Here is a 24,225-nt window from a genome sequence, read left to right as displayed (position 1 = left end):
TTTTTCCAGGCTTCTTTTAACAAACAAATCAAAGCATACCTATTTAAAAGTCCAAACCCGCCCCAGGCCAAGCAAGGAGGAGCTCTGCACAGGACTGACCAGTGGGAATGAGCAGCCAAAACTCAACAGCAGAGTGCACACGGCATACGCCAGAAACTTCCTGAAGTGCCAGGCTGGGGACAGTGCATTCCCCCTTTTTAATACGGCATTACTCTCAGGCGCAGAAAACATGACAAGCTTTTGAAACACACAAAAGACAGACACGCAGCCCAAATGACAAGATGGAGGAATTCTCCCTAAAAGAAAGGTCAAGAAGAAATCAAAACCAGAGACGTGCTCATAACAGACATAAGCGATATATCTGAACGAGAATTTAAAATAGCAGTCATAAGACTACCAGCTGGGCTTGAAAAAAGTATAGAAGACACCCGAGAAAACCTTGCTGCAGAGATCAAAAGACCTAACTAGTCAGGCTGAAATAAAAAAAATGCTATCACTGAGATACAAAACTGACTGGACAGCCACAATGAGGACTGAAGAAGCAGAGGAAAGACTAGGTAACATGGAAGATAAAATCATGGGAAATAATGAAGAAAAAAACCTACTAGATCATGAGGGGAGGTTTAGAGAACCGAGTGACTCCATAAAACAAAGATTATCTGTATCACAGGAGTCCCAGAAGAAGAGTGGGAAAAAGGGGCAGAAGGTTTATTTGAACAAAGTTTTAGCTGAAAATTCGCTAACATGGGGAAGGAAATAGGCATTCACGTCGAAGAGGCACAGAGAACTCCCCTCAAAATCAACAAACACAGGCCAACACCATGACATATTGTAGTGAAATGTGCACGATACAAAAATAAAGAAAGAGTTCTGAACGAAAGGCCCTTCACTTACAAGGGTAGATACATGAGGTGAGCGGCAGACCCGTCCAGTGAAACTTGGCAGGTCAGAAGGGAGCGTCAGGAAATTGTCAACGTGCTGAATGCAGAAAACACGCAGCCAAGAATTCTTTAGCCAGCAAGGCTGCCATTCAGAATAGAGGGAGAGTTCAAGAACTTCCCAGACAAAAACTGAAGGAGTACATGACCACTAAACCAGCCCTGCAAGAAATTTTAAGGGGGACTCCTTGAGAGGAGAAAAAAATAGAACAAAACAAAAAGACCAAAAGTAACAAGGACTAGACAGGACCGGAGAACATCACCAGCAATAGCAACTCTACAGGTAACACAATGGCACTAAATTCACAGCTTTCAATAATCACTCGGAATGCAAATGAACTAAATGCTCCAATCAAAAGACACAGGGTGTCAGAATGGATTAAAAAAAACCCCAAGATCCAACTACATGCTGCCGACAAGAGACTCATTTTAGACCTAAAGATATCTGCAGATTCAAAGTGAGGGGGTGGAGAACCATCTATCATGCTAACAGATGTCAAAAGAAAGTCTGAGTAGCTATACTCCTATCAAACACACTATATTTTAATGCTTATTTATTTTTGACAGTGAGAGAGACAGAGCATGAGCCGGGGAGGGGCAGAGAGAGAGGGAGACACAGAATCCGAAGCAGGCTCCAGGTTCTGAGCTGTCAGCACAGAGCTCGATGCGGAGCTCGAACTCACAGACTGTGAGATCATGACCTGAGCCGAAGTCGGATGCTCAACCGACTGAGCCACCCAGGAGCCCCAAACACACTATATTTTAAAACAGAGCCAGCAACAAGCGATGAAGAAGGGCATTATATCATAATTAAGGGGTCTGTCCGTCAGGAAGATCTAACAACTGTAAATATTTATGTTCCCAACTTGAAAGCACCCAAATATATAAATCAATTAATAACAAACATAAAGTCAATGGTAATAATACAACAATAATAGGGGACGTTAACAATCCACTTACAGCAACTGACAGATCATTTAGGTAGAATGTCAAGAAAGAAACAGTGGCTTTGAATGACACACTGGGCTGGATGGACTTAACAGATATATTCAGAACATCTCATCCTTTTTTTTAAAAGTTTATTTATTTATTTAGAGAGAGAGAGAGAACACATGCAAGTGGGAGAGGGGAAGAGAGACAGAAGGAGAGAGAATCCCAAGCAGGCTCCGCACTGCCAGCATGGGGCCTGAGGCGGGGCTTGAACTCACGAACCACGAGATCATGACCTGAGCTGAAGTTAGACCCTTAACTGACAGAGCCACCCAGGTGCCCCTCAGAACATTTCATCCTAAAGCAGCAAAATACACATTCTTCTTGAGTGCACATGGAACATTCTCCAGAACAGATCACATACTGGGTCACAAATCAGCCCCTGACAGGTACAAAAAATTGAGATCATACCATACATATTTTCAGACCATAACATGATGAAACTTGAGGTCAACCACAAGAAAAAGTTTGGAAAGCCCTCAAATACATGGAGGTTAAAGAACATCCTACTAAAGAATGAATGGGTTAACCAGGAAATTAAAGAAGAAATAAAAATGACATAGAAGCAAACGAATATGAAAACACAACAGTCCAAACCCTTTGGGATACAGCTAAAGCAGTCATAAGGTGAAAGTGTATTGCAATTCAGGCCTAGCTCATGAAGCAGGAAAGGTCCCAAATATACAAATTAACCAAAGGAGCTAGAAAAGGAATAGCAAACAAAGCCTAAAGCCAGCAGAAGGGAAATAAAGATTAGAGCAGAAATAAAGGCTACAGGAACAAACAAAAAAACCCAGTAGAACAGATCAACAAAACGAAGACCTGGTTCTCTGATGAAATCCTAGTAAGACCTACCAAAAAAGAGAATGACCCAAACAGATAAAATCACAAGTGAAGAGGAGAGATCACAAACACCACACAAATACCAACAATTATAAGAGAATACTATGGAAAATTATATGCCAACAAACTGGACAACCTGGAAGAAATGGACACATTCCTAAGCACTCACACATTTCCAAAACTCAAACAGGAAGAAACAGAAAATTTGAACAGACCCATAACCAGCGAAGAAATTGAATCAGTCACCAAAAATCTCCCAACAAACAAGAGTCCTAGGCCAGATGGCTTCCCAGAGGAATTCTACCAGACATTTAAAGAAGAGTTAATACTTACTCTCAAACTCTTCCAAAAAAGCTTCCAAACTCATTCTATGAAGCCAGCATTGCCTTGATTTCAAAACCAGACAAAAACCCCACTGACAAGCAGAATCACAGGCCAATATTCGTGATGAACCTGGATGCAAAAATTCTCAACAAGATAGCAGAAATTGAATTCAACAGCAAATTAAAAGAATTATTCACCATGATCAAGTGGGATTCATTTCTGGGCCACAGGTCTGGTTCAATATTCGCAACTCAATGTGATATACCACATTAATAGAAGAAAGAGTAAGCACCATATGATCCCGCCAACAGATGAAGAGCATTGGACAAAATACAGTATCCATTCTTGATAGAAACCTCAACAAAGCAGGAACAGAAGGAATACACCTCAACATCATAAAGGCCATATATCAAAGACCCACAGCTAATACCATCCTCAGTGGGGAAAAACTAAGAGCTTTTCCCCTACGGTAAGGAACAAGACAAGGATGCCCACTCTCACCATTACTATCTAACACAGGATGGGATTCTTAGCCACAGCAATCAGACCTCAAGAAGAAATAAAGGGAAGGCAAATCAGCAAGGAGGAAGTCAAACTTCCACTATTTGAAGCTGCGTGCTATTCTACGTAGAAAACCTGAAAGGCTCCACCAAACAATTGCTAGAATACATGAACTCAGCGAAGTTGCAGGATACAAAAATCAATGTGCAGAAATCTGTTGCATTTCTATGCACCAATAATAGTAGAAAAAGAAAGACCAGTAGAAAAAGAAATCAAGGAATCAATCCCATTTACAACTGCACCAAAAACAGTAAGATACCTAGGAATAAACTAAAGAGGTTAAAGATGTGTAGTCTGAAAACTACAGAACACTTATTAATATTGTTAAAATGTGTTACCCAAAGCAATCTATACATTTCACGCAATCCCCATCAAAATACCACCAGCATTCTTCACAGAGCTAGATCAAACAATCCTAAAGTTTGTATGAAACCACAAAAGACCCTAAATAGCCAAAGCAATACTGAAAAAGAAAAATAAAACTGGAGGCATCACAATTCTGGATTTCAAGCTATATCACAAAGCTGTAGTCATCAAGACACTATGGTCCTGGCACAAAAACATATGCAAACATATGTCAACACATGCATATGCCAACATATGCAAACGCCACACACACACACACACACACACACACACACACACACACTCTTTGCTCTTCCTGTGTACACAGGTGTATGAGAAAGCCCTTTCCCCTTACAAATAAGGTACACTATTAATTTTCCCCAGTTACATAGGAAGGAATGCATCTTATTTTAATTTTGCATTTCCTTAATCCCATGTAGACTTAAAAGCTATTTGCGTGTTAGCCATTTGTATTTCTTCACTGATCTGGCTGTTTTTATCCTCTGCCCATTTGCCTAACGGCTTGCCTTTTCCTTACTGACTTGTGGGAGTTACATTACGGATACAACCAATATCCTTGTGTCTTGCTGCTGCTTCCCACGGTCCCTCCACGATGCCTCTGGCACATGTGCAACCAACCAAGTGGTGGAAAGCAAGGAGGTGTGCTGGGCTGTGTCATCGCCTCAGCATCATTTCTTCTCACCGATTTCCTTTCTTTTGTTTTAAAAGTTTATTCATTTTCGGGGGGGGGGTTAGAGAGAGGGGCGGTGGGGGGAGAGAGAGCGAGCGAGAGAGTGTGTGAGTAAGGGAGAGGCAGAGGGAGAATCCTGAGCAGGCACTGCGCTGTCAGCACGGAGCCCAACGCCGGGATCAATCTCACAAACTATGAGATCATGACCTGAGCCCACACTGAGGGTCGGGGGCTTTAACCGACTGAGTCACCCAGGTGCCCCTACTTATTTTTTTTCAAATGTTTCTTCTGCGTGACAGAGAAGCCTAGAACTGCACCGTCCAGAAACTCCTTCCCAGTTAAGTTCTGAGTTCAAGTTTGCCAATGATAGACGAGAAAGAGTCTGTCACTCTCCAGAGGTGGCTATGGCTAGATATGGGTGCTACGTAAGATTCCAAAGGGTTTTCCAAGTGAAATGCCTGCACTGGTGCCCCACTAGGCAACTGGTGTGGAAGTCTCCAAGGAACTGTAGCCATTTCCTTTTTTTTTTTTTTTTTTTTAATGTTTATTTATTTTTGAGAGAAAGAGCAAGCAAGGGAAGGGGTGGGGGTGGGGCGGGAAGAGAGGACCTAACAGTCTCTGTGCTGTCAGTGCAGAGCCCGATGTGGGGCTCGATCCCGGAGCTGAGATCAACAGTCAGATGCTTAGTCGGCTGAGCCACCCAGGTGACCCTGTAGCCATTTCCTGACGAGCCACCCACTTTTGGTGCTTCTGATGGCTTTGAATCCAGATTTCCAGGTCTTCAGCAGCACCTCCCTTACCCCGTCCCTCCCTTAGGTCTCCCCAAATTCACAGAAGTTCTCATTTTAATATATAACCCTTTAATCCTGGAGTATTTAAGAGATTCTGTTTTCTAGACTCAATCCTAACAGACACAAATATGATCCTTGGGGGGAAAAGAGCATAAAGACAGGAATCTGGAATTGATGCTCTGATCTGCAGGCAGTCGTGACCTCACTGCCAGCGGGACACGAACTCTGGGAGAATAGGGCATTCCAGGGCCTAACAGCTGACACCTATAGCTGTCTGGCTCAGGTGGCTAAAGGTTTTAGAGATGCCATAGCTGTCCCCACCGAATCCCACCCAGGCGTTTTGGCCAGCAGCAGCAGCAGCCTCTGTTCCCTCATCTAAAGATTAGTGTCCCGTTGCCCCAGGGTCCCATCTCAACAGGCTGACCCCTCTCAACCGGCTCCCCTACTATTTAATTACTTCCAGACCCATCTCTACTTTCAAATCTCCAGATCCCAGGCGAGTTGAAAATCTAACCAAGGAGGAAGTCCAACTGCAAAGTTTCCATTTATTTTGGTGGCAACATAGGGAACATGTATGGGAATACATCCGATAGGAGTCTGAAGGGGAAAGGCAAACATAGGGATAACTGAGGCCACAATTATCCGTACGGCTACAATAATCAGAGACTCTACATTCAATGTTAACAGTTTACTTCACTGCCTGCCTGACACCTGGACCTAATGGCCAACACTACAAGAGAACGCGATGCGGAGAGGAGATATTCTAGACTACAGGCAGGCACACAAAGGCGGGTAGGCCAGGTGCGGCTTTTGCCTGTTGGCGTAACTCAAGTTTTACTGCAACGCAGCCACACCCAGTCATTTACATGGTCTCACTTGCCTCTTGCCAGGTGAGTAGCATGGACAGAAACCTCATCGAAGGGTTACAATGGTGCCAACCAGTCCCTTTATCAACGATTCTCAAAGTGTGATCCCCGGAACCCTGAGGTGACCAGAACACTTTCAAGGGATCAGTAAGAGCACAGCTATTTTCACAATACTAAAATGACATGTCTCTTATACTTTGCTGTCATCTGTAGATGATAAGATCGCTGACCCCTTAGCATAAATTAAAGGCAACAGTGCCAAACTGTACTTTTAGTCACTGTTTCCTTTCCATCAAGGCAGTCGAAGTGATAAAGAAAAAGGCAGGCTGATTTTGGAACATCCATAATGTGGTAAAAATTGTCACTATCGAAATCTGACCACTGAGTATGCACTTTTTAGTGTCAGGTGTGACAAAAGGAGAACATATAAAGCCCTTCTGCCGCTTCCAGAAGCGTGTCTGTCTCACGGAACAGTTCTTGTATGACTGTTCTGGCTGTGTGAATTTGGCTGCTTTTTTCATCCTCCACGATTTCTATTTGAAAAATGACAATCTTTGTTATTTAAATTTGAGTTTTCCAACAGACATTTTTTTTTTTCAAAAATGACCCACATGAGTGTGTTACTTCAATGAACACCTGACAGAATTTACCAGTGGTAAAATGTCACTCTTTAAGAATAAATTAAAATTTTAGAAGATTTGGGGCACTTGGCTGGCTCCGTCAGATGTTAACTCTTAATCTTGGGGTCATGAGTTCAAGCCCCATGTTGGGCATAGAGAAAATGTAAAACTAACAACACCCCCCCCCCCCCGCCGTGCCCCAAACCTTAGAAAACTTGTATCTGCCACTGTAAGTTTGAGAGCTTCCTAGCACCTAAGATCTTTTTCATAAAATTGGTAGGTATATTAACATCTGATTTTTATGTCAATAAAATATGTCAGTATTTACAAGATCCGTTTAACTCCGGGAACCAGTGGTTTTCAAATGACCAATTCGTTGTGCTACAAAATCATGCATGAGTAAAACATCCACTCCAAGTGCAAGACAGATCGTTCAACAGATATTAGCAAGTAACAGTAGGAAAAAAATCCACTTGACAGTTTAATATTCCATACTAAAACCAATGTTTAAGAAATCATCATTTGTTGGATTTTTATTTAGTATCAAAGAAATATTCACAAGCATCTGAACAAGCTCTTGAAATATACCTCTTTTCCAGTTACATGTAAGTGAAAGGCTGAATTTTTATCACCCATTAATCAAAAGACACCACAACAGATTGGACGCAGAAACAGGAGACTCCACTAAGCCAAACATTAAGGAGATCTACAAATGTATAAACACAATGGCACTCTTCTCACTAATTTTCGTCTTAGAAAATGGTTTTTAAAGAACAAATTTCGTCTTGAGGAGGACACCCAAAGAATGATGGTGACAGGCACCATGGAAAAGATTTATTATTTGTACCCTGGAGGGTCCAGAGAATACACCCTTCGCCAAAGCTTTGGGAAATTCGACTTCAAAAGGCTCTGTAGTGGTACTCCGCAGGACAGGGAGAGCAGAGTGAGGCGAAACCGCTGAAAATCAATGACCTTAACGGGAGTGACAAGACTCTGGAGGGGTGGAGGCCGATCAGCGGCACTTAACCAGACACACGATGTGGGGCTGTTATAGACAGCAGTGCTGGAGCGGCAATTAGAAGGTCTGACCCAGAAACACTCTGGTGCTGGCTGTCCACAGGGCTAAGACAGAATGGGATGATCAAGGATTAAAACTTCAAAAGCCTGTTTTGTTTTGTTTTGTTTTTTTACAACTCAGTATCTGCTGCTCAGAGAGCTAATTAAAATACAGAGAATCATGACCTCTCACCCAATCCCAAGACCTGAGTCAGTCACCAACTACAATGCCAAAGTTTGATAATATGGTCTCTTATAGTCTTTAGCATAGGGACCTGTGCCCACTTGTCAGGCTGACTGTGTACTCTGGGTAAGTAATTAACCAACTCTGGAGGGACTAATGAATGCTGGCTCTGAAGGGGCTCGAATGTCACTGCAGTCCACCAGGAGATTACGGACAGCCAGGTGATACATGGAGCTTGGACCCAGTGGGTCCCTTACATCCACAATTTATAGTGGAACAGACACAAAAGCAACTGTTGGAGATACCCTGTTGGTTCCCTTATTTACGGAATGGAGACGTATCATGGTGAAAAGCCAAGTCAAATCCCTAAAACTGCCTCTCACTTCCCATGATATAAGGGAGATTTCTACCACATTCTTATTCAACTTAAGTATGTGTCCTGTAGAAAACACACAAAAACAATGGATTCTCATCAATTTGATCAGGCAGCGGCTCCAAGAAAACAGTTATTCCACACGTGCCCTCTCTGCTGTGGCAAATCAGCAAGGCTACCACTACCTGACACAGAGCTACTGACTTAGTGATTTCTTCCCTCTTCGTAGCTCTAAGTAGACACCGGGGCTGACAAACTCCTTTAAAGGGACGGGTGAACATTTTCGCCGGATGACCCGTCAGACCTACTCAACTACGCCAAAAGCAACCACAGGCAACAAACAGGTCAAGGAACGGGTATCTGTGTATTCCGATACAGCTGCGTTTACAAAAACAAGTGGTAAGCTGGATTCCCACAGGCCAGTCTGTCAATCCCTAGTATAGACCACAAGAGTCCGTCAGATTTCACCTACAGCAACAGCAATAACGCTTCCAATGTCTTATCGTCTCTGGATTATACCAATTCTCTAGTCCTCTGTTAAAACCACGCTGGCAGGGATACTGGTCTTCTGGCGATTCCTCAAGATATCACACTAATCTGAGAGGTGGGGAAAAAGAAGAAAAAAAACAGATCACACCAATCCGATAGTTATGGCATTTATGCTCCTTGGGCCAAGTAGGCAAAAGTGGCAACCACCTGAGCGACCAGGGCAAGGCACACGTGTGCCAGAAGATGAGCGATAGAGCAACAGGTGAAAATTCAGCTGCTTGTTGGCACGGTGAAATTTCTAAGCGCCCGGTGGTCTGATCACGTGAGCCACCCCCTCTAAGGTGAAGGGCCAAGCTGCTGCCAGGTGAGCATCTCGGAATCCGGCAGGCAAGACGCTACGGTGCACCTGGGTATGCCGCTCCGACTCATTTACGGGAGAACCTGTGAGCGACGAGCAAGTCGCTCGGCCCCTCGGGCCGCATTTGCCAGAAAATGCCTGAAGTGTCGGCAGCAGAGATGAACACCGCATAGAGCTTTTGGCGAGGCCGATAGGAGAAATCACGGCTGAGACCCTTAGAATTGTGAAGCGCACAACCGGCTCCCTGTTGTAAAGTGACTGCGGCTTGCTACTGGGGCTGTACAGATTGACAGACTGGCCACGGTCCCCCAAGCTACTGGGTGACCTGAGCTGACCGTCGTAAAGCGAATACTTGAAACCACAGGCTGGGTATACACAGCAGTCTTCTTTCAGAAGACAGGTGTGGTGTGCATGAGAGCCAACGAAATACGGCACAAGAGGCTCAGGTTCCCAAGGTGCCTTCTCCCGCTACACTGCCTCTCTCCCCCTCACCGCTCTGACATTCACCAGGAGCGAAAAAAACTGGCAGGCCTGGTTTCATCAGGATTCTGCAAAATGCGCTGCCACGATTCAAAGGTCCAGTTGAGGTACAGAGCCCCACTGAGGAGTGGCTCCGAAGAAGAGTAGAGAAGGGAAAGTTCCCAGCGGCAACATGTCAAACAGTGTACCCCAAGTTAGTTGGGAGGAGAAATGGTCAGGGGTACAGATTTACGCTGCTTCATGGAGACTGGTCAAAGGCTCGGCTGGATAGTGAGGGACTCGGGAGAAACTAGACTGAAAGCTGGTGGAAGATTTCTGGAAAAGAAATACGGATCACACTCTTAAATGTGCAGGATATGTTAAGTATGAGGAGATTAGGTTCTGAGTATATTATGTCCCGCTGTGAGGAACCTCTTAATTCTCAGATGGGCAAGGTGAGCATTCTGTGAGTTATCAATCAGTCCTATTCAAAAGGTTCACGGACAACTATCCACAGAGGCAGGAAGTGAGGTTACATATGGGCTCAGTAACATGGATTTCTGTGCGTCTAGTAAGCAGCCGCGAGCCCCCGATATGGCAGTGCTCATTTGGGAGACCAGCCAGCTACCTGGTGGCGGGCTGATCACACGGGACTGTTTCCGTCAGAAAAAGGATAGTAATCTGTCTTCACAAGGACAGTTTATTACTCTCCAAATGGAATTACCTTCCATGCCCGCAGTATTTCTGAACATACCCACCATTCCGGAACAGACAAAAGGACTTATTCACTGCCATGATATTCTACTAGAATTGCTTCTGAACAAGGAATTTCATTTTACAGCGAAACATATGTAGCCATGGCCTGTAGCCCATGGAAGTCACTTATCTTACCACATAGGCCAACCCTAAGACAGCTGGGTTGATACAACTGTGGATCACTGCACTGAAAGCTCAGTTAGGATACCAGATGGGCGGCATTCTGAATGGCCAGGCTGAAGGATGCAGTGCGTGCCCTGAACCACAGACTACTTTGTGAAACGAATCCTCCCACAGTTAGAACACACAGGCTGGACAACCAGGGATGAAAACTAGAATAACTAGTATTTCAATGAGCCAAGAGCAAAAATTTTGCTTCCCTTCCCTACAACTCTGGACCATGCCAGTTTAGTTCCCTGCAAAAGAATTCCTTTGCCAAGAGACAGAACCGGGGCCCCAGTGAACTGGAAGCTTAAACCACCACACGGACACCTAGGGCTCATCGCAGCACGGAATCAACACACAAAGAAAGAAGCTGCATTATGTATCGATACGACTGAACTTGTCAACGGGAAACAGCTGCTCCTACACTGTAAGGGCAGAGGAAGATGCCTGAAAGTCAGAAGCTTTCCTAGGGTGTCTCTTGGCACTGCTGTGTCCATTGAGAAACAAATGAGCACCTACATGAACCGCATTACAGGAGAAACCATCAACGGCAGTCTCTTCGGGCCAAGAAGTGAAATCAGCGGAGGTAACGTCTAAGGTAGAAAATGGAGTGCGGAACAGAAGGAAGCTGCAAATACCTACTAGAGTTGCAAGACTAATTAGAGAAATAAAGACTACCATAATTAAACCTCTACATATTGGATCAATTTTTTTATCTTTATTCCCCTTCTCTCATTATTTTACTATGTAATAAATGTTGTGACAATTGTAGTTAACCCTGTATTTCAGTATTTAACCTACAGAATATCAAAGAGAGATTAGGTCTGTGCAGAGAGAAACATGAAGAGCTCCAGGACGGCTAAAATGACAGAATGAGTCTCACGTGTTGAAGAGGGTGAGGCTATCGGAGGTGATGTGAGGGACAAAAGCTGAATCATGTCCAACAGAAACCTGACATTTTAAGTGTCTTTATTTGGAATCAATATGGGTAGAGACAGGAAGGCTCCCCTGAGTTGGAAATGAGGCGTATACAGTGCTGGACTGTCATCATTCTGCCACTGCTCTTCCTCCTCTTCTAGAATCTCATCCGCACTGTACTGCAGAGAGGCTATATTTCCGAGAATCCCCTTCTAACTGCAAGTTTGCCAATGAAAAGAAGTTAGGAAAAAAACTTCAAATAAACCAAAAGAAGGAAATCAATGAATTAAAAAAGGAAGAAGTCCTTGAAAACACTTGAAATTTGCAAAACAATCCTTCTCTGGAAATCCAAGATGCTAATCCATTTTATTATTTTTTTTTCCTATTTTTTAAAGAAGTTTATTTATTTTGAGAGAGAGTGCACACGCACAAGATCTGCAAAGGAGAAAGGCAGTCCAGGCTTACTCTCCAGAGGTGGGTGTACCCAAGATAAAATTCCAGGAGCTTCCTGGCAAGTGAGTGAGAGCGGCCCATTTTGTGCTACAGACTGAGCTGCATCACTGGAGCTTGGAAGAGATTCCGGGTCGCCATGGCAGCTTTCCAGTGAGCCGTGAAGAGCTATCAGCTTTGGTGGGCATTTCAGCATCTGTTTTCTTTCACCAGAGCTTTCCTTGTTTTTAGAAGCCATTCCCTTGACCTTAGCTCCTCTAGCCCCGTAAATGTTCGTGCAGGCCCTGATTCCTGGATTAAACCCTCCAATCCCCCCAGAATACGTAAAGAGTTTCTGTTTTCCAAACAGAAGGGGAAGTTGAACTGTAGGTCAATATATGCATATTACACAGCAGAAAGTCAATCACAAGAGACTGTAAAAGTGATTAGGCAAGAAACAGGTTAAAACATATCAGGCATACAAACCTATAAATATATTCACTTGGAAGAGTGAGTGATAGAGCTCGTGGATAATGCTCCAGAAATTCTTTATTAGGCCATAAAACCCCTCAGTGGAATTTAAAGAGCAGAAATAACTGAAGACTACTTTCTCTGGTCAAAAGGCGGTAACATCAGACAGGAACAATATTAAAAATGCAAAAAACCCAAAGCCCCCAAAAAACAACCCCCACTGTATAAAACCTGGAATTTAAAAACATTATCTTTTGAACTGCAGAGGGAAGAACTGAACTTTAGTATGAACTTTAATATCAAGAAAATAACAATGAAACTAGCCCCAATTTAGAATTTAGCCTTTACTAAGCGCTGCTCAGAGGAAGGCGTTATCTTTCATACATACGCAACTTCTTAAAATGGTTTATTTATTTATTTATTTTGAGAGAGAGCGAGAGAGCACGAGCGAGCAGGGGAAGGGGCAAAGAGAGAGGTGAGAGAATCCCAGGCAGGTTCTGCACTGCCAGTGCAGAGCCTGATGCAGGGCTCGATCCCACAAACCATGAGATCACAACCTGAGCCGAAATCAAGAGTTGGGATGCTTAACCGACTGAGCCACCCAGGTGCCCCACACATTCACAATTTAAAAAGAAGAGAAAACAGTAATTTTCAACTGGAAGAAATTAGAAAAAAAGACTTCACATAAACCAAAGGGAATTTAATGAATTAAAAAGGAAGTCGTCCTTGAAAACACTTGAAATTTGAAAAAAAATAAATCATCCTCTGGAAGTCCAAGTGCTAATCCATTTTATTTTTATTATTTTTTTCTATTTTTTTTAAGTTTATTTAATTTGAGAGAGTGCACACACACACATGTGCTCACGGGGGAGGGGCACAGAGAGTGAGAGAGTGAGCGAGTGAGCGAGCGAGAATCCCAAGCAGGCTCCACACTGTAAGCAAGGAGCCCTACAAATCCTAAAATCAGGACTTGAGCCGAAATCAAGAGTCAGATGCTTAACCGACTGATCCACCCAGGGGCCTCATCGAGATACTAATCCATTTTAAAAAGCCACTAATGGACTTAGGTAGTGTTATTTTTTAAATGTTTCTAAGAAACACTGACTACAAAAGTTTTTATTTTATAAAAATACCTGTTACTTTATTTACCTAAGATACGTAAGTAAATCAAGGTACTGTTATTACACACACAATTAAAATTTGACTCGCCAATATTTTCATCTATAATTACAGCCTAAAGTAATTCTTACCTTTTTACTATTTGATTCTCAAGATGTTTAACTTTTTCTAGTAACTCTTTCTCAACAGCTTCTCTCTCCAATTTAAACTCCTTTAGGGCAGTCTGAATAGCTTCTTCTTTTTCACAATTAAGCTTCTGAATTAACCGTTCTCTGTCTTGTTCCTGGCTCATGACAAATTTCTCTTTGTCCTTCTCAAGTTTCTGGATAATAGCTTCATACTTCTCTTCCTGCTGGGTGAGTTTTTCCTCTTTTTGCTTTTCAAGAGCACTCAATTCCGCATCCAGTTTACTCTGCAGTTCAGCTATTTCTTCTTTCAGGTTTTTTTCCACTTCAAATGCTTGGTGGTGCAAGGATGTTACTTGGTTTAATTCAGCTTTCAGCAGGTCAGATTCTTCTTCGTGTCTACTAATTAACTCTGAAATGCACTGATCTTTTTCAATGGTCATTAAAGTTCTTAGTTCTGCCAAGCCCACCTGGTAGCTTTCGTTATTATCCTGAATCTTTTGGTGGAGTTTACTTATCTCTGTTCTCAAATTTTCCGTCTCTTGTTCAAGGAGAGATTTTAAGGTCTCCTTCTGCTGGGCTCTGCTTTCTTCCAGTAAAATTTTTATTTCATCGGTTTCTGCTTCCTTCAATGCAAGTTCAACCTCTAACTTACATCTCACGTCCGACAGATCGGAAACTTTGAGTTTTAATTCCTGGAGCTGTTGTTCTTTCTCCTGGATAGCGGCGGCATGAGACTCCTGGATCTGGTCGATTCTGTGCTGATTCTCCTTCTTCAATTTCTCCAAAGACGCCCCGTGGTCGGTCTTAGCCTTCTCGACCTCCTGCATGTGCCTGGCATGCAGAGCGTCCTCGAGCTCCTTGAGGTGACGCTGCTCTAAGCCCTGGAGCTCCGTCCGCAACAACTGAATCTTCTCATCATTTTCCACGTGGAGCTTCTGCAGGTCTTCCAGAACGGTCTCCCGCGAGTGTTTCAGCTCGTCGATTTCGCAGCTCTGAGTGCGCATGAGACTTTCCATCTCCAGCAACTTCTGATCCTTCTCATTTTGCAGGCAGATGACGGCTTCTTTTTCATGTTTAACCAGAGCAAATTCGTTATCTTTGTTTTGTAAAACCTCCTCGAGGCACGCCAAGTCTCCTTTCAGCTTTTTAATTTTGTTTTCATTTTCCTCACTCTCCTTTCTGAGTGCAGCAAGTCTGTCTTCATACTCACTTTTTAAAGACTGCAGTTCTTTTTGGTGTTTTTCATTTAGTGTCATTTCCAGAGAATATCTTACCTTTTCAATAACGTTTCTTATTTCTAATGCTGTACATTTTAAAGAATTTGAGAAGTCACACTGTCCTTTCTGGACAAATGTTCTGAAGTGGCAAAGGTCTTTCTTGATGGTCTGTATACTGAAATGTGAGTCTTGGGCAACAAGTCGGCACTTTTCCAATTGGACATTTAGAGAAGCACGATCTCCTAAATCCTCTTTCCCACATAAGTTTGTATCCTGCATCCGTCTACTGTCTATGGCATTGATGACTGATGAATAAAGCGATTCCACCATCATTTCTGGACTCTGTGGATCACTTATAGGATTAGGAGATGACAAATTTTCTTCTATTACAAACTCATTCACAGCAGACATAAAATCCGATTCAGGACTTTCTGCTAATGAATCTAAGTCCAATGAAACTTGATGAATAGTCTGTTCTATGTTTGGATGAGGGATAGTTTCAAAATCAAAGGTATGTGCATCGATGCTATCTGGAGACAATTCTTCTAAGGGACACACCGCGGGACACAAGGGATCCTGAACGGCGAGCGGAGGAGGAGTTCTCGGTGAGGTAGTAGTTGCAATTCCTGCTGTACTTTCTATCCTTGGTGAGGAAGCCGACTGTGGGGATACCTGACTCATGGATGCCTGGAAGAGAGAGGAACAGGCTTTACAGAGCTACAGCAACAAAAACACGTAATACCAGTGAAGCAAACCACTTGTAAGAACTTAATTTGCCTTTTGTTCACTCAGTAGATCTGTAATGGTCTGTGACATTTCATCCAAACTTTGTGCTGCTTTTACCAAATTGTGTAGAGCAAGTACATGCTGGTGTAGAGGTTCAAAATCACAAAGTAAGGGAACCCTGAAACAGAATGCAATTAAATTAGAGTTCTGATTCAGCAATGACAAGATGGATACCTACACGCAAATATGTCAAACTATGTCCAAAATAACTACAATATCAACATCCTCTTCAAATCAATCCCAGCAACAGCTGCAGGGGCCTGAGGCATAATCATTACAGTGATGAATTAGAAATCCCCCACAGTATACAAAAAGTCAGAGTAATTACTAGAAAAAAAATTAATTGCATGTAAGGCATTAATTTCCTTCTACTTTATCTTCATTTTCTGATCATTTGCATATTCCCTAGAAATTTCCTAAAGCAGCACAGGAAAGCCAGTCTATCATAACGCATTTCTATATTCGGGCATCTCCTAAGACTACTGGTGCTACTTTCCACAGCTCCAAAATAAGGAAAACGTTGTAAGGGGATAACCCAAGTCAAAAACACTAATGACATTTACCTGAGGAATGGCTGAACTTCTGAAGGACAAAATGATTGCAGAAACTGTAGATCTTTTAATGAAATATCTGGAAGTTCACAGTCAAACTTTCGAGGCTTCTGTGTCTACACAAAACAAAACAAATCAACTCAAAAATGACCAAAAGACATAAGAGGACAAATTCACAAATGCTTTTTTACTGTCATTAATTCCAATATAACGAAGAAGCGAACGTGCTACAAAGCCCCCACTAACATTTAAGGAATAGAATAAAACAAAATAAAAACAAGGGACTATTCAATGACAACATGGTATACTATTTTCTGAGTCTCAAATAACTGGGAACCATAAGCTGTTGGTGATTAACTGTCGGGACAGTTCCTTTCTCTCGTCAGCTTTTTAAAAATGGGGTAGCAGCCTGTCAACATTAAAGGAACACATCTGCGTCACTAGCACATAGGCTGTTCCCGAAATTTTCTTTGACTTACAGCCTCACCATGAAGATCTCTCTAGCCCTGGCCCCATTTCTATGCCTATCACTTACTAGCACGCGTTGTTGCTGTGCTGTGAAAAGTTTTCTCCTACGTAACACTGCCTTGCTTGCCTTTCACTGGATCTTTTTTCCATTACATTTTCAAATATAAACTCTTAGCCGATTTCAGCTTCTTTAAAAACAAATTAGATTTATTTACTTTTTTTTTTTTTTAATTTTTTTTTTTTTTCAACGTTTATTTATTTTTGGGACAGAGAGAGACAGAGCATGAACAGGGGAGGGGCAGAGAGAGAGGGAGACACAGAATCGGAAACAGGCTCCAGGCTCTGAGCCATCAGCCCAGAGCCCGACGCGGGGCTCGAACTCACGGACTGCGAGATCGTGACCTGGCTGAAGTCGGACGCTTAACCGACTGCGCCACCCAGGCGCCCCAAAAACAAATTAGATTTATAACATCATTTCTTTATGATATTGGCAAGAAATACTTTGAGAGAGAGAGAGACAGAGAGAGAGAGAGAGAGGGGCAGGCAGTGTGTGTGGGGGAGGGGCAGAGAGAGAGAAGGAGACAGAGAATCCCAAGAGGCTCCATACTGTCAGTGTGGAGCCAGGTGTGGGGCTGGAACTCACAGATTGGTGAGATCACAACCTGAATGGAACCGAGAGTCCGATGCTTAGCCGACCGGGCCCCCCAGGCTCCCCCGAGAAATACAACTGTTAAAGTAACTCCAATTGTTGGATTCATTACCTAACCAGATTTAGAAATGTCAAGATGTTCTTCATTAAAGAGTGTGGGGAACCCCATTACATCGCTTATTCTTAGATATTCAAGATTACATAGTTAAAGCCCTAAGAAATCCTGCAGTATGCAAACATGGTTAACAGCTAAGCAGTGTATCTGAAGACCAACAAAAAAATCTACAGCATTTCCCGAACTTCTTTGACCTGCGGAATCATTTTTTTCATGAAATAAAATTATCGATCCCCGGTAATCCTGGTTTCACAACACAAATGTATTTCTCATGGGTTCAATGAAGACCACCTCAAGAGCTAGCTACCCTCTTCTGATCTGTAAACAAATGAATAAAATAGGATGGAGGTGGTGGTGGTTAGCAGTGGTGGTGAAGAGAATGAAAAGGGGAGAGGACAGAAGGATGAGAAGGGGCCGGGAAGGGGAGAAAAAGGAGGGGAGAGAGAAAGAGGAGGGGGAAGGACACGGGCAAAATAACAAGCAAGTCTGTTCCTACCAATCAACAGCTTAACAGTGTAGTATGGCTTATCCTCCTGTGTTATGAAAACCCTTGACTGAAAACTATGAATGTATCTTAGAGTTAAATGACAACTGGCTTTTAAAACCAAAACTGTTTTTACGTTGATAAAAAAAAATTCTGCATGTTTCTGAAAATCTCCCTCCTTCTGAAATAAAGGTTTGAACACATACAAAATATAGTCACGGTTAGAAAATATACACACAAGGGGTGCCTGGGTGGCTCTGTCAGTTAAGCGTCCGACTTCAGCTCAGGTCATGACCTCATGGTTTGTGAGTTTGAGCCCCGCGTTGGGCTCTGTGCTGACAGCTCAGAGCTTGGAGCCTGCTTGGGATTCTGTGTCTCCCTGTCTCTCTGCCTCATCCCCGCTCACACTCGAGCTCACTCTCTCTCTCTCAAAAATAAACAAATATTTAAAAAATAAATTAAAAAGAAAAAGAAAAAAGAAAATACATACACAAAAGGACGGGGGCCAGGAGTCCAATCCCTTAAACAGACGATTTCTTAAAAAGGACTTCCCTGTGTAAAGAAATGAACAACATGGTTATTTTATAACTTTCTATTTCGGGGGGAAAAAAAACCCTCTGGTTTTTAAAAAAACAAATGGACAATTCTTCATATTTAAATTTTAACAATGGATTCAACTCTACAGACCTTAAAAGCAATGTTCCTCCAGATCTGACTGTAATTAATATCACATACATCCTACATAATAATACATTCATATCTACAAAACAGAAACAGCATTTTTCATCACAAATAAATTTATTAGTGAAGAACACTTACTAAACAATTTCCCAAAGGATTCCCTTTTTGACTTTTCAGCTTCGTATAATCGCTTTCCATCTTTGACCAAAGCACCAGCCCACTAAGAGGAGGAAAGCTGATGTTAGTATCACGCACCAATTCGTTAAGGCTCATACACAACGAGAACAGAATTCAACTTGCGTACCTCCCTGTAGTGTTTAATGAACATTTTTCTCCTTACAACCTCAACAACAGCTAAGCAGTACATCTGAGGAACTGTACTAAGAGCTTCAACAATTTTGACTCTTTCTAACAGTTCTATTACGAGGCGGAGCAAAGCTTGCAATTTCTCTCCGTCTTGATCAGCATGAAGCATCACAAAGCAACACCACCTATAGAATGAAATTGAGACACACAAACTCTATAAAAATGATCTAATCCCAAGTTTATCAACCAAGCAAATATTTCAATGTAATGGTAAGAGACAATGACTCCATTACGTGGTAGAAATTTTAAAAATCAACGCTAGCCACCCTAGATTCGATGGAACAGAGTCACTTACTTCAGTCTGACATGTAGGTTATTTGCCAGCTCCTGTTTGGCAGTGGTACACTTCTGTTTAATATCCAACAGTTTTCTATGATTTTGCAACATAATCATCAACTGATTTGCGTGACTCAGGCACAAATCAGGTAATACAGATGCATCCTTCAAGTTTTCAGCTCTCATCTGATTAGCTAAAAATCCCTTTGAGAGAAAATATTGAAAAGCATATTAACTTTCTTTCATGAAAGACATCAACATTCATTTAAGAGGAAAATCTCTGTTGAACATGAACTGTTCTACTTTCAAACATGATTTTTTTTTTTAAAGTTCATTTATTCTGAGGGAGGGAGAGAGACAGTGAGAGCGAGCACGCACCCACATGGGAGGGGCAGAGAGCGAGCGAGGAAATCCCAAGCAGGCTCTGTGCTGACAGCACGGACTTACAAACATGAGATCATGACCTGACCCGAAATCAAGAGTTGGAGCTCAGCCAACCAAGATTTTAAAAATCTACTTTACTGAATGTAGGTGTGTTCATAAAAAGAGATTGTTTTTAAGAACTCTCTGCTCATCTAATTCTACTCCATTTTCACGCTAGGGGATTAAAAAAAACAACAACAAAAACCCACTGGGAAGAGTGATTTGTCCAAGGACACACTTAGTCAAATTACAACTGGAACTTATGTGTCTAGACTCCTACGACATCATGGGTCAGTCAGAGCATGACATTACATAAAACATGGGCACTGACTTTAAGCCATGAAATAACTGACTTAATCTAACCTCTATGATACTCAATAGTATTTTGTACATTTCCCCAAATGAGTAACAATCAATTGACTGCACTTTTTGTTGAAAAGTCATTCCTCTCTCCAGTATTTCTGGACTATATTTTGTTCTACTATACAGATAGATATATAGATACATAGACAGGTAGATAGATGAGTGCAAATATTGTTAGAACAATAACTTAAATGTGTTATTAAACAAAATTTTTTAATGTTTATTTATTTTTGATAGACAGAGAGACAGAGCCCGAGCAGGGGAGGGGCAGAGAGAGAGGGAGAGACAGAATCCAGAGCAGGCTCCAGGCTCCAAGCTGTCAGCACAGAGCCCAACACGGAGCTTGAACTCACAAACCACGACATCATGACCTGAGCTGAAGTTGGACGCTTAACCAACTGAGCCACCCAGGAGCCCCTGAAGTGTGTAATTTTACAATGCGATTTATTATTTGGTAAGAAAAATAACTCTCGTACTTTTTCTTGGCTATCCTTACTCAGTTGTTTTCATAGGTATATGCATCATTTTGTTAAGTAGGGGTTGTGTTTAGGCTACAAATTAATTCAGACAGATATGCCATATTTAAAACAAGGTAGTTGTGGGGTGCCTGGGTAGCTCAGTAGGTTAAGAGTCTGACTCTTGATTTCAGCTCAGGTCAGGTCATAATCTCATGGTTCGTGGGCTCGAGTGCCGAGCCTTCTTTGGATCCTCTGTCTCCCTCTCTCTATCCCTCTCACTCTCTCTCAAAAAACAACAAAAAAAAACTGTTAAAAAAAAAAAAAAGGTAGTTGTGTGTACAAAACTTTAACCAAAACCTAACAGCAAACCCTTAAAAAAGGTCCAAAGACATCTTGATGATGTTATTACTAAGTATTTTTATTGTATTTGTAGGTTCTTTTTCCTTCTCTAAATAATTAAGGTGCTATACAAGTTTCGGGATTTGCACATCCATCCTATTCCCATACTTGCTGCTGTAAATAATTATCCTTCTAGGGGCGCCTGGGTGGCTCAGTCGGTTGAGCGTCCGACTTCAGCTCAGGTCACGATCTCGCGGTCCGTGAGTTCGAGCCCCGCGTCGGGCTCTGGGCTGATGGCTCGGAGCCTGGAGCCTGTTTCCGATTCTGTGTCTCCCTCTCTCTCTGCCCCTCCCCCGTTCATGCTCTGTCTCCCTCTGTCCCAAAAATAAATAAATGTTAAAAAAAAAAAAAAAATTAAAAAAAAAAATTATCCTTCTAGGAACAATATGGCTGGCGACAGTATGTCTTCCAACTTTTGGTAGTTCTCACTCTCCTTTCTGTTTCATGTCTTTCTAAATTTCAAGAACACATTTGAATTTAAATGATGTGCATTAAAATAAAGTCAAAATGGTTTAATATCTGAAAATAAGACAATTTCAACAGTAATTGTGTATCTTACTTCCATTGCAATATGCTATATGCTCAACTGTGACTATATTTTTCCGAATTTAAAAATAACTTACTGCGCTTTCATCAACTGTGTTAAAATCTTAGTAAGTTTTCAACTACTCCTTACTGAACCCAAGTAAATTACATCATCCATCCCCCAAACTAAATTCTAGACTATTAATAAAGAACTTCCTGACAGCGGGAGCACATATATGCAAATGTTGCAAGAAAAAATGTAAATCCATTTTCAATAAAATAAATTTGTTACACCATCCTTAGTATAATAGACTACGTAGAAAAATCCTTACGAGGTACAAGCTTCTTAAAATAAGTCACAGGAACGAAAAGTACAGCATAGGGAAGAGTCAACAATACTGTCGTAATGTCGTATGGTGACAGATGGTGATTACACTTAATTACGGTAAGCACTAAGTAATGTACAGAAGTGTTCAGTCACTACATTGTAGACCTAAAACTAATAGAGTATTGCATGTCAACTATGATTAAATTTAAAAAAAGTAAATAAAAAAACCAGAATAATCTCTGATGTCATGTAGTATTAATTTTTTGTGTGTAAATAAGGATTGATAGCTACATGATGCATATATGTTTAAAAGAAAATTACATAGGTGACTGAGCGAAGATAGACAGCAGAACTTAAACTATATCATAATTCTGAATTTCACTAAATTATCTAATAAGAATTAAATAATCATGACAACGTTCTAAAGAAATATAACTACTTGCTAGTTTACTACAGTATTTACGACTGCCCTCAAGATGTATTGTGAACTTTTCATTTAGGAAGAAGATTCCTTGTTATTTATTTATTTTTGAGAGAAAGAGAGAGAGAGAGAGACAGAGTGTGAGCAGGGAAGGGGCAGAGAGACAGGGAGACAGAGAGTCCCAAGCAGGCTCCCTGCTGTCAGCGTGTAGAGCCTGATGCAGGGCTTGAACTCACAAAATAATGGGATCATGACCTGACCGAAATCAAGAGTCAGGTGCTTAACCCACCGAGCTGCCCGGGTGCCGCCCCTGTTATTTTCTTAGTTTGCTGATAATCCTTAAGGATAAGAAGATGGCTAAAGAAATAATACATACTGAATAAATTTTCAGGGCTCCAGTGTTCACAGACCTGGTGAAGTTTCTCTGTCAGACCAGATAGAAGGGTCCATAAACATCACCGGAAGTGTTGTGGTTTTAAAAAAATTACTTGCTTAAAGCTTCCTGAACTGATCTTTATCGTATAAGATATGTAGACAATAAATCTCCTTCTATCATTTCTTTTCTCTTCAAGAGTGCTTAGAAGATTGAACTGCTATGTAGATAAAATGAACTACACAAAATTGTGTTTCCACAAGATTTAAAATCAATTCCTCAAATCAATTAATCTGAATTTATCTACTTTCACCAACCACATTCTCAACAAAATACTGATAAGCAAAGAAAATATGTGCAATGGGAAAAAAAAATATTAGCTGTAACGAAACTGACAGATGAGACATCTATAAATAAAATGTGAAAGATTCCAGACCAGATTAAAGAGAATTCTAACATTTCACAAACTTAAGACTATGCTAACCCAAATTCTGATTCTAGAAGTATTGATCGCCCACCTACTATGGGTCAGGAACAGTGACAAGGCACTGTGAACAGGGCAATGAGAAAGACAGACTACAGTCCTGCTGGCGTGGAGCTTATATTCTTCAAGAAGAAAGTACTTTTTAAAAAACACACACCATCACTTAAATATGATTATGACATAGGCTAAGAACAACATGCGAAGAGAAAATAAATCGGATCAAGACTGCAAAATCAGAGAAAGCTGGTCTGTGGAAGTGATGTCTCAGTTAAAACCCTTGACTCTGAATCCCGTGACAGTCAAATACATAAAAATAGAGGAGTGAAAAGTTGCTCCAATGCGCACATATCACCTAACCTCAACAGGTTATCTCCCGTCTCTCATGAGTGCACTGAGAATTATCTTATTAAAGTCAATTTCTCTCAGGGCTTCACTCAGGCAAGCCCAGCTGACATCCATCAATCTTAGGGACTTGATTTGCATCTATTTTACAGTTTTGTTCTGAATATGTAACACACTTAATGTTAAAAAGTATGTAGGAACATCAAAAAATTTCACTGAGGAATAATTAAATGAGAATTTAATTGCCCCTCAACGTCAAAAAAGGACTATAATGTTTCAGGTATCAAAATCAAAGAAAAACATTTTTTTAAAGTAGGAATATTATCGCTAGTTAGGATAAAATGTTCTAAAAGCTAAATTCTATAAGCTACTACAGCTTAAAATATTAGCAAAAGCTGCAGATACATGAGGGGGAAAGAAGATGGTTGGACAGGGTACTTCTATCACCACAGGACATCAAAAATTAATTTTCAAATTTTCACAGGAACAGTATAGGACATGTCTACTAAATTTTATTTCAGTCTGGGTTCAAGAAAGTTTAAGGGTCAGGTCTGGAAAGCAAACAAAAAAGGATCAAATCTAAAGGAAATCCTTCTTCCATTAAAAAAAATTTTTTTTTAATGTTTATTTTTGAGAGACAGA

The 24,225-nt window shown here is 41.4% G+C and overlaps 1 protein-coding gene across 4 annotated transcripts in view; it reads right to left on the bottom strand.

Annotated features, from left to right (window-relative positions):
* Window positions 1–24,225, bottom strand: part of RB1CC1 (RB1 inducible coiled-coil 1) — a 93,334-nt gene that overhangs the window by 23,302 nt on the left and 45,807 nt on the right. For 3 of the 4 annotated variants that reach the window (XM_025922902.2, XM_086695097.1, XM_086695098.1), the window contains exons 9-15: window positions 19,487–19,671; window positions 19,130–19,316; window positions 18,964–19,045; window positions 18,635–18,696; window positions 16,441–16,544; window positions 15,869–15,995; window positions 13,878–15,778 (exon numbers count right to left, since the gene is read on the bottom strand). In XM_025922902.2, coding sequence (XP_025778687.1) covers window positions 13,878–15,778; window positions 15,869–15,995; window positions 16,441–16,544; window positions 18,635–18,696; window positions 18,964–19,045; window positions 19,130–19,316; window positions 19,487–19,671 — 2,648 coding nt within the window. Of the gene's footprint in view, window positions 1–6,008; window positions 6,883–13,877; window positions 15,779–15,868; window positions 15,996–16,440; window positions 16,545–18,634; window positions 18,697–18,963; window positions 19,046–19,129; window positions 19,317–19,486; window positions 19,672–24,225 lie in introns of those variants that run through there. The other variant, XM_086695099.1, reaches the window with a different exon arrangement.

The sequence above is a fragment of the Puma concolor genome, chromosome F2, assembly GCF_028749965.1.
Source record: "Puma concolor isolate L17-30 chromosome F2, mPumCon1.1.hap2, whole genome shotgun sequence".
Lineage (NCBI taxonomy): Eukaryota > Metazoa > Chordata > Mammalia > Carnivora > Felidae > Puma > Puma concolor.
Note: the sequence above shows the minus strand (reverse complement) of the source record. Positions and strands in the feature narration are given on the sequence as shown.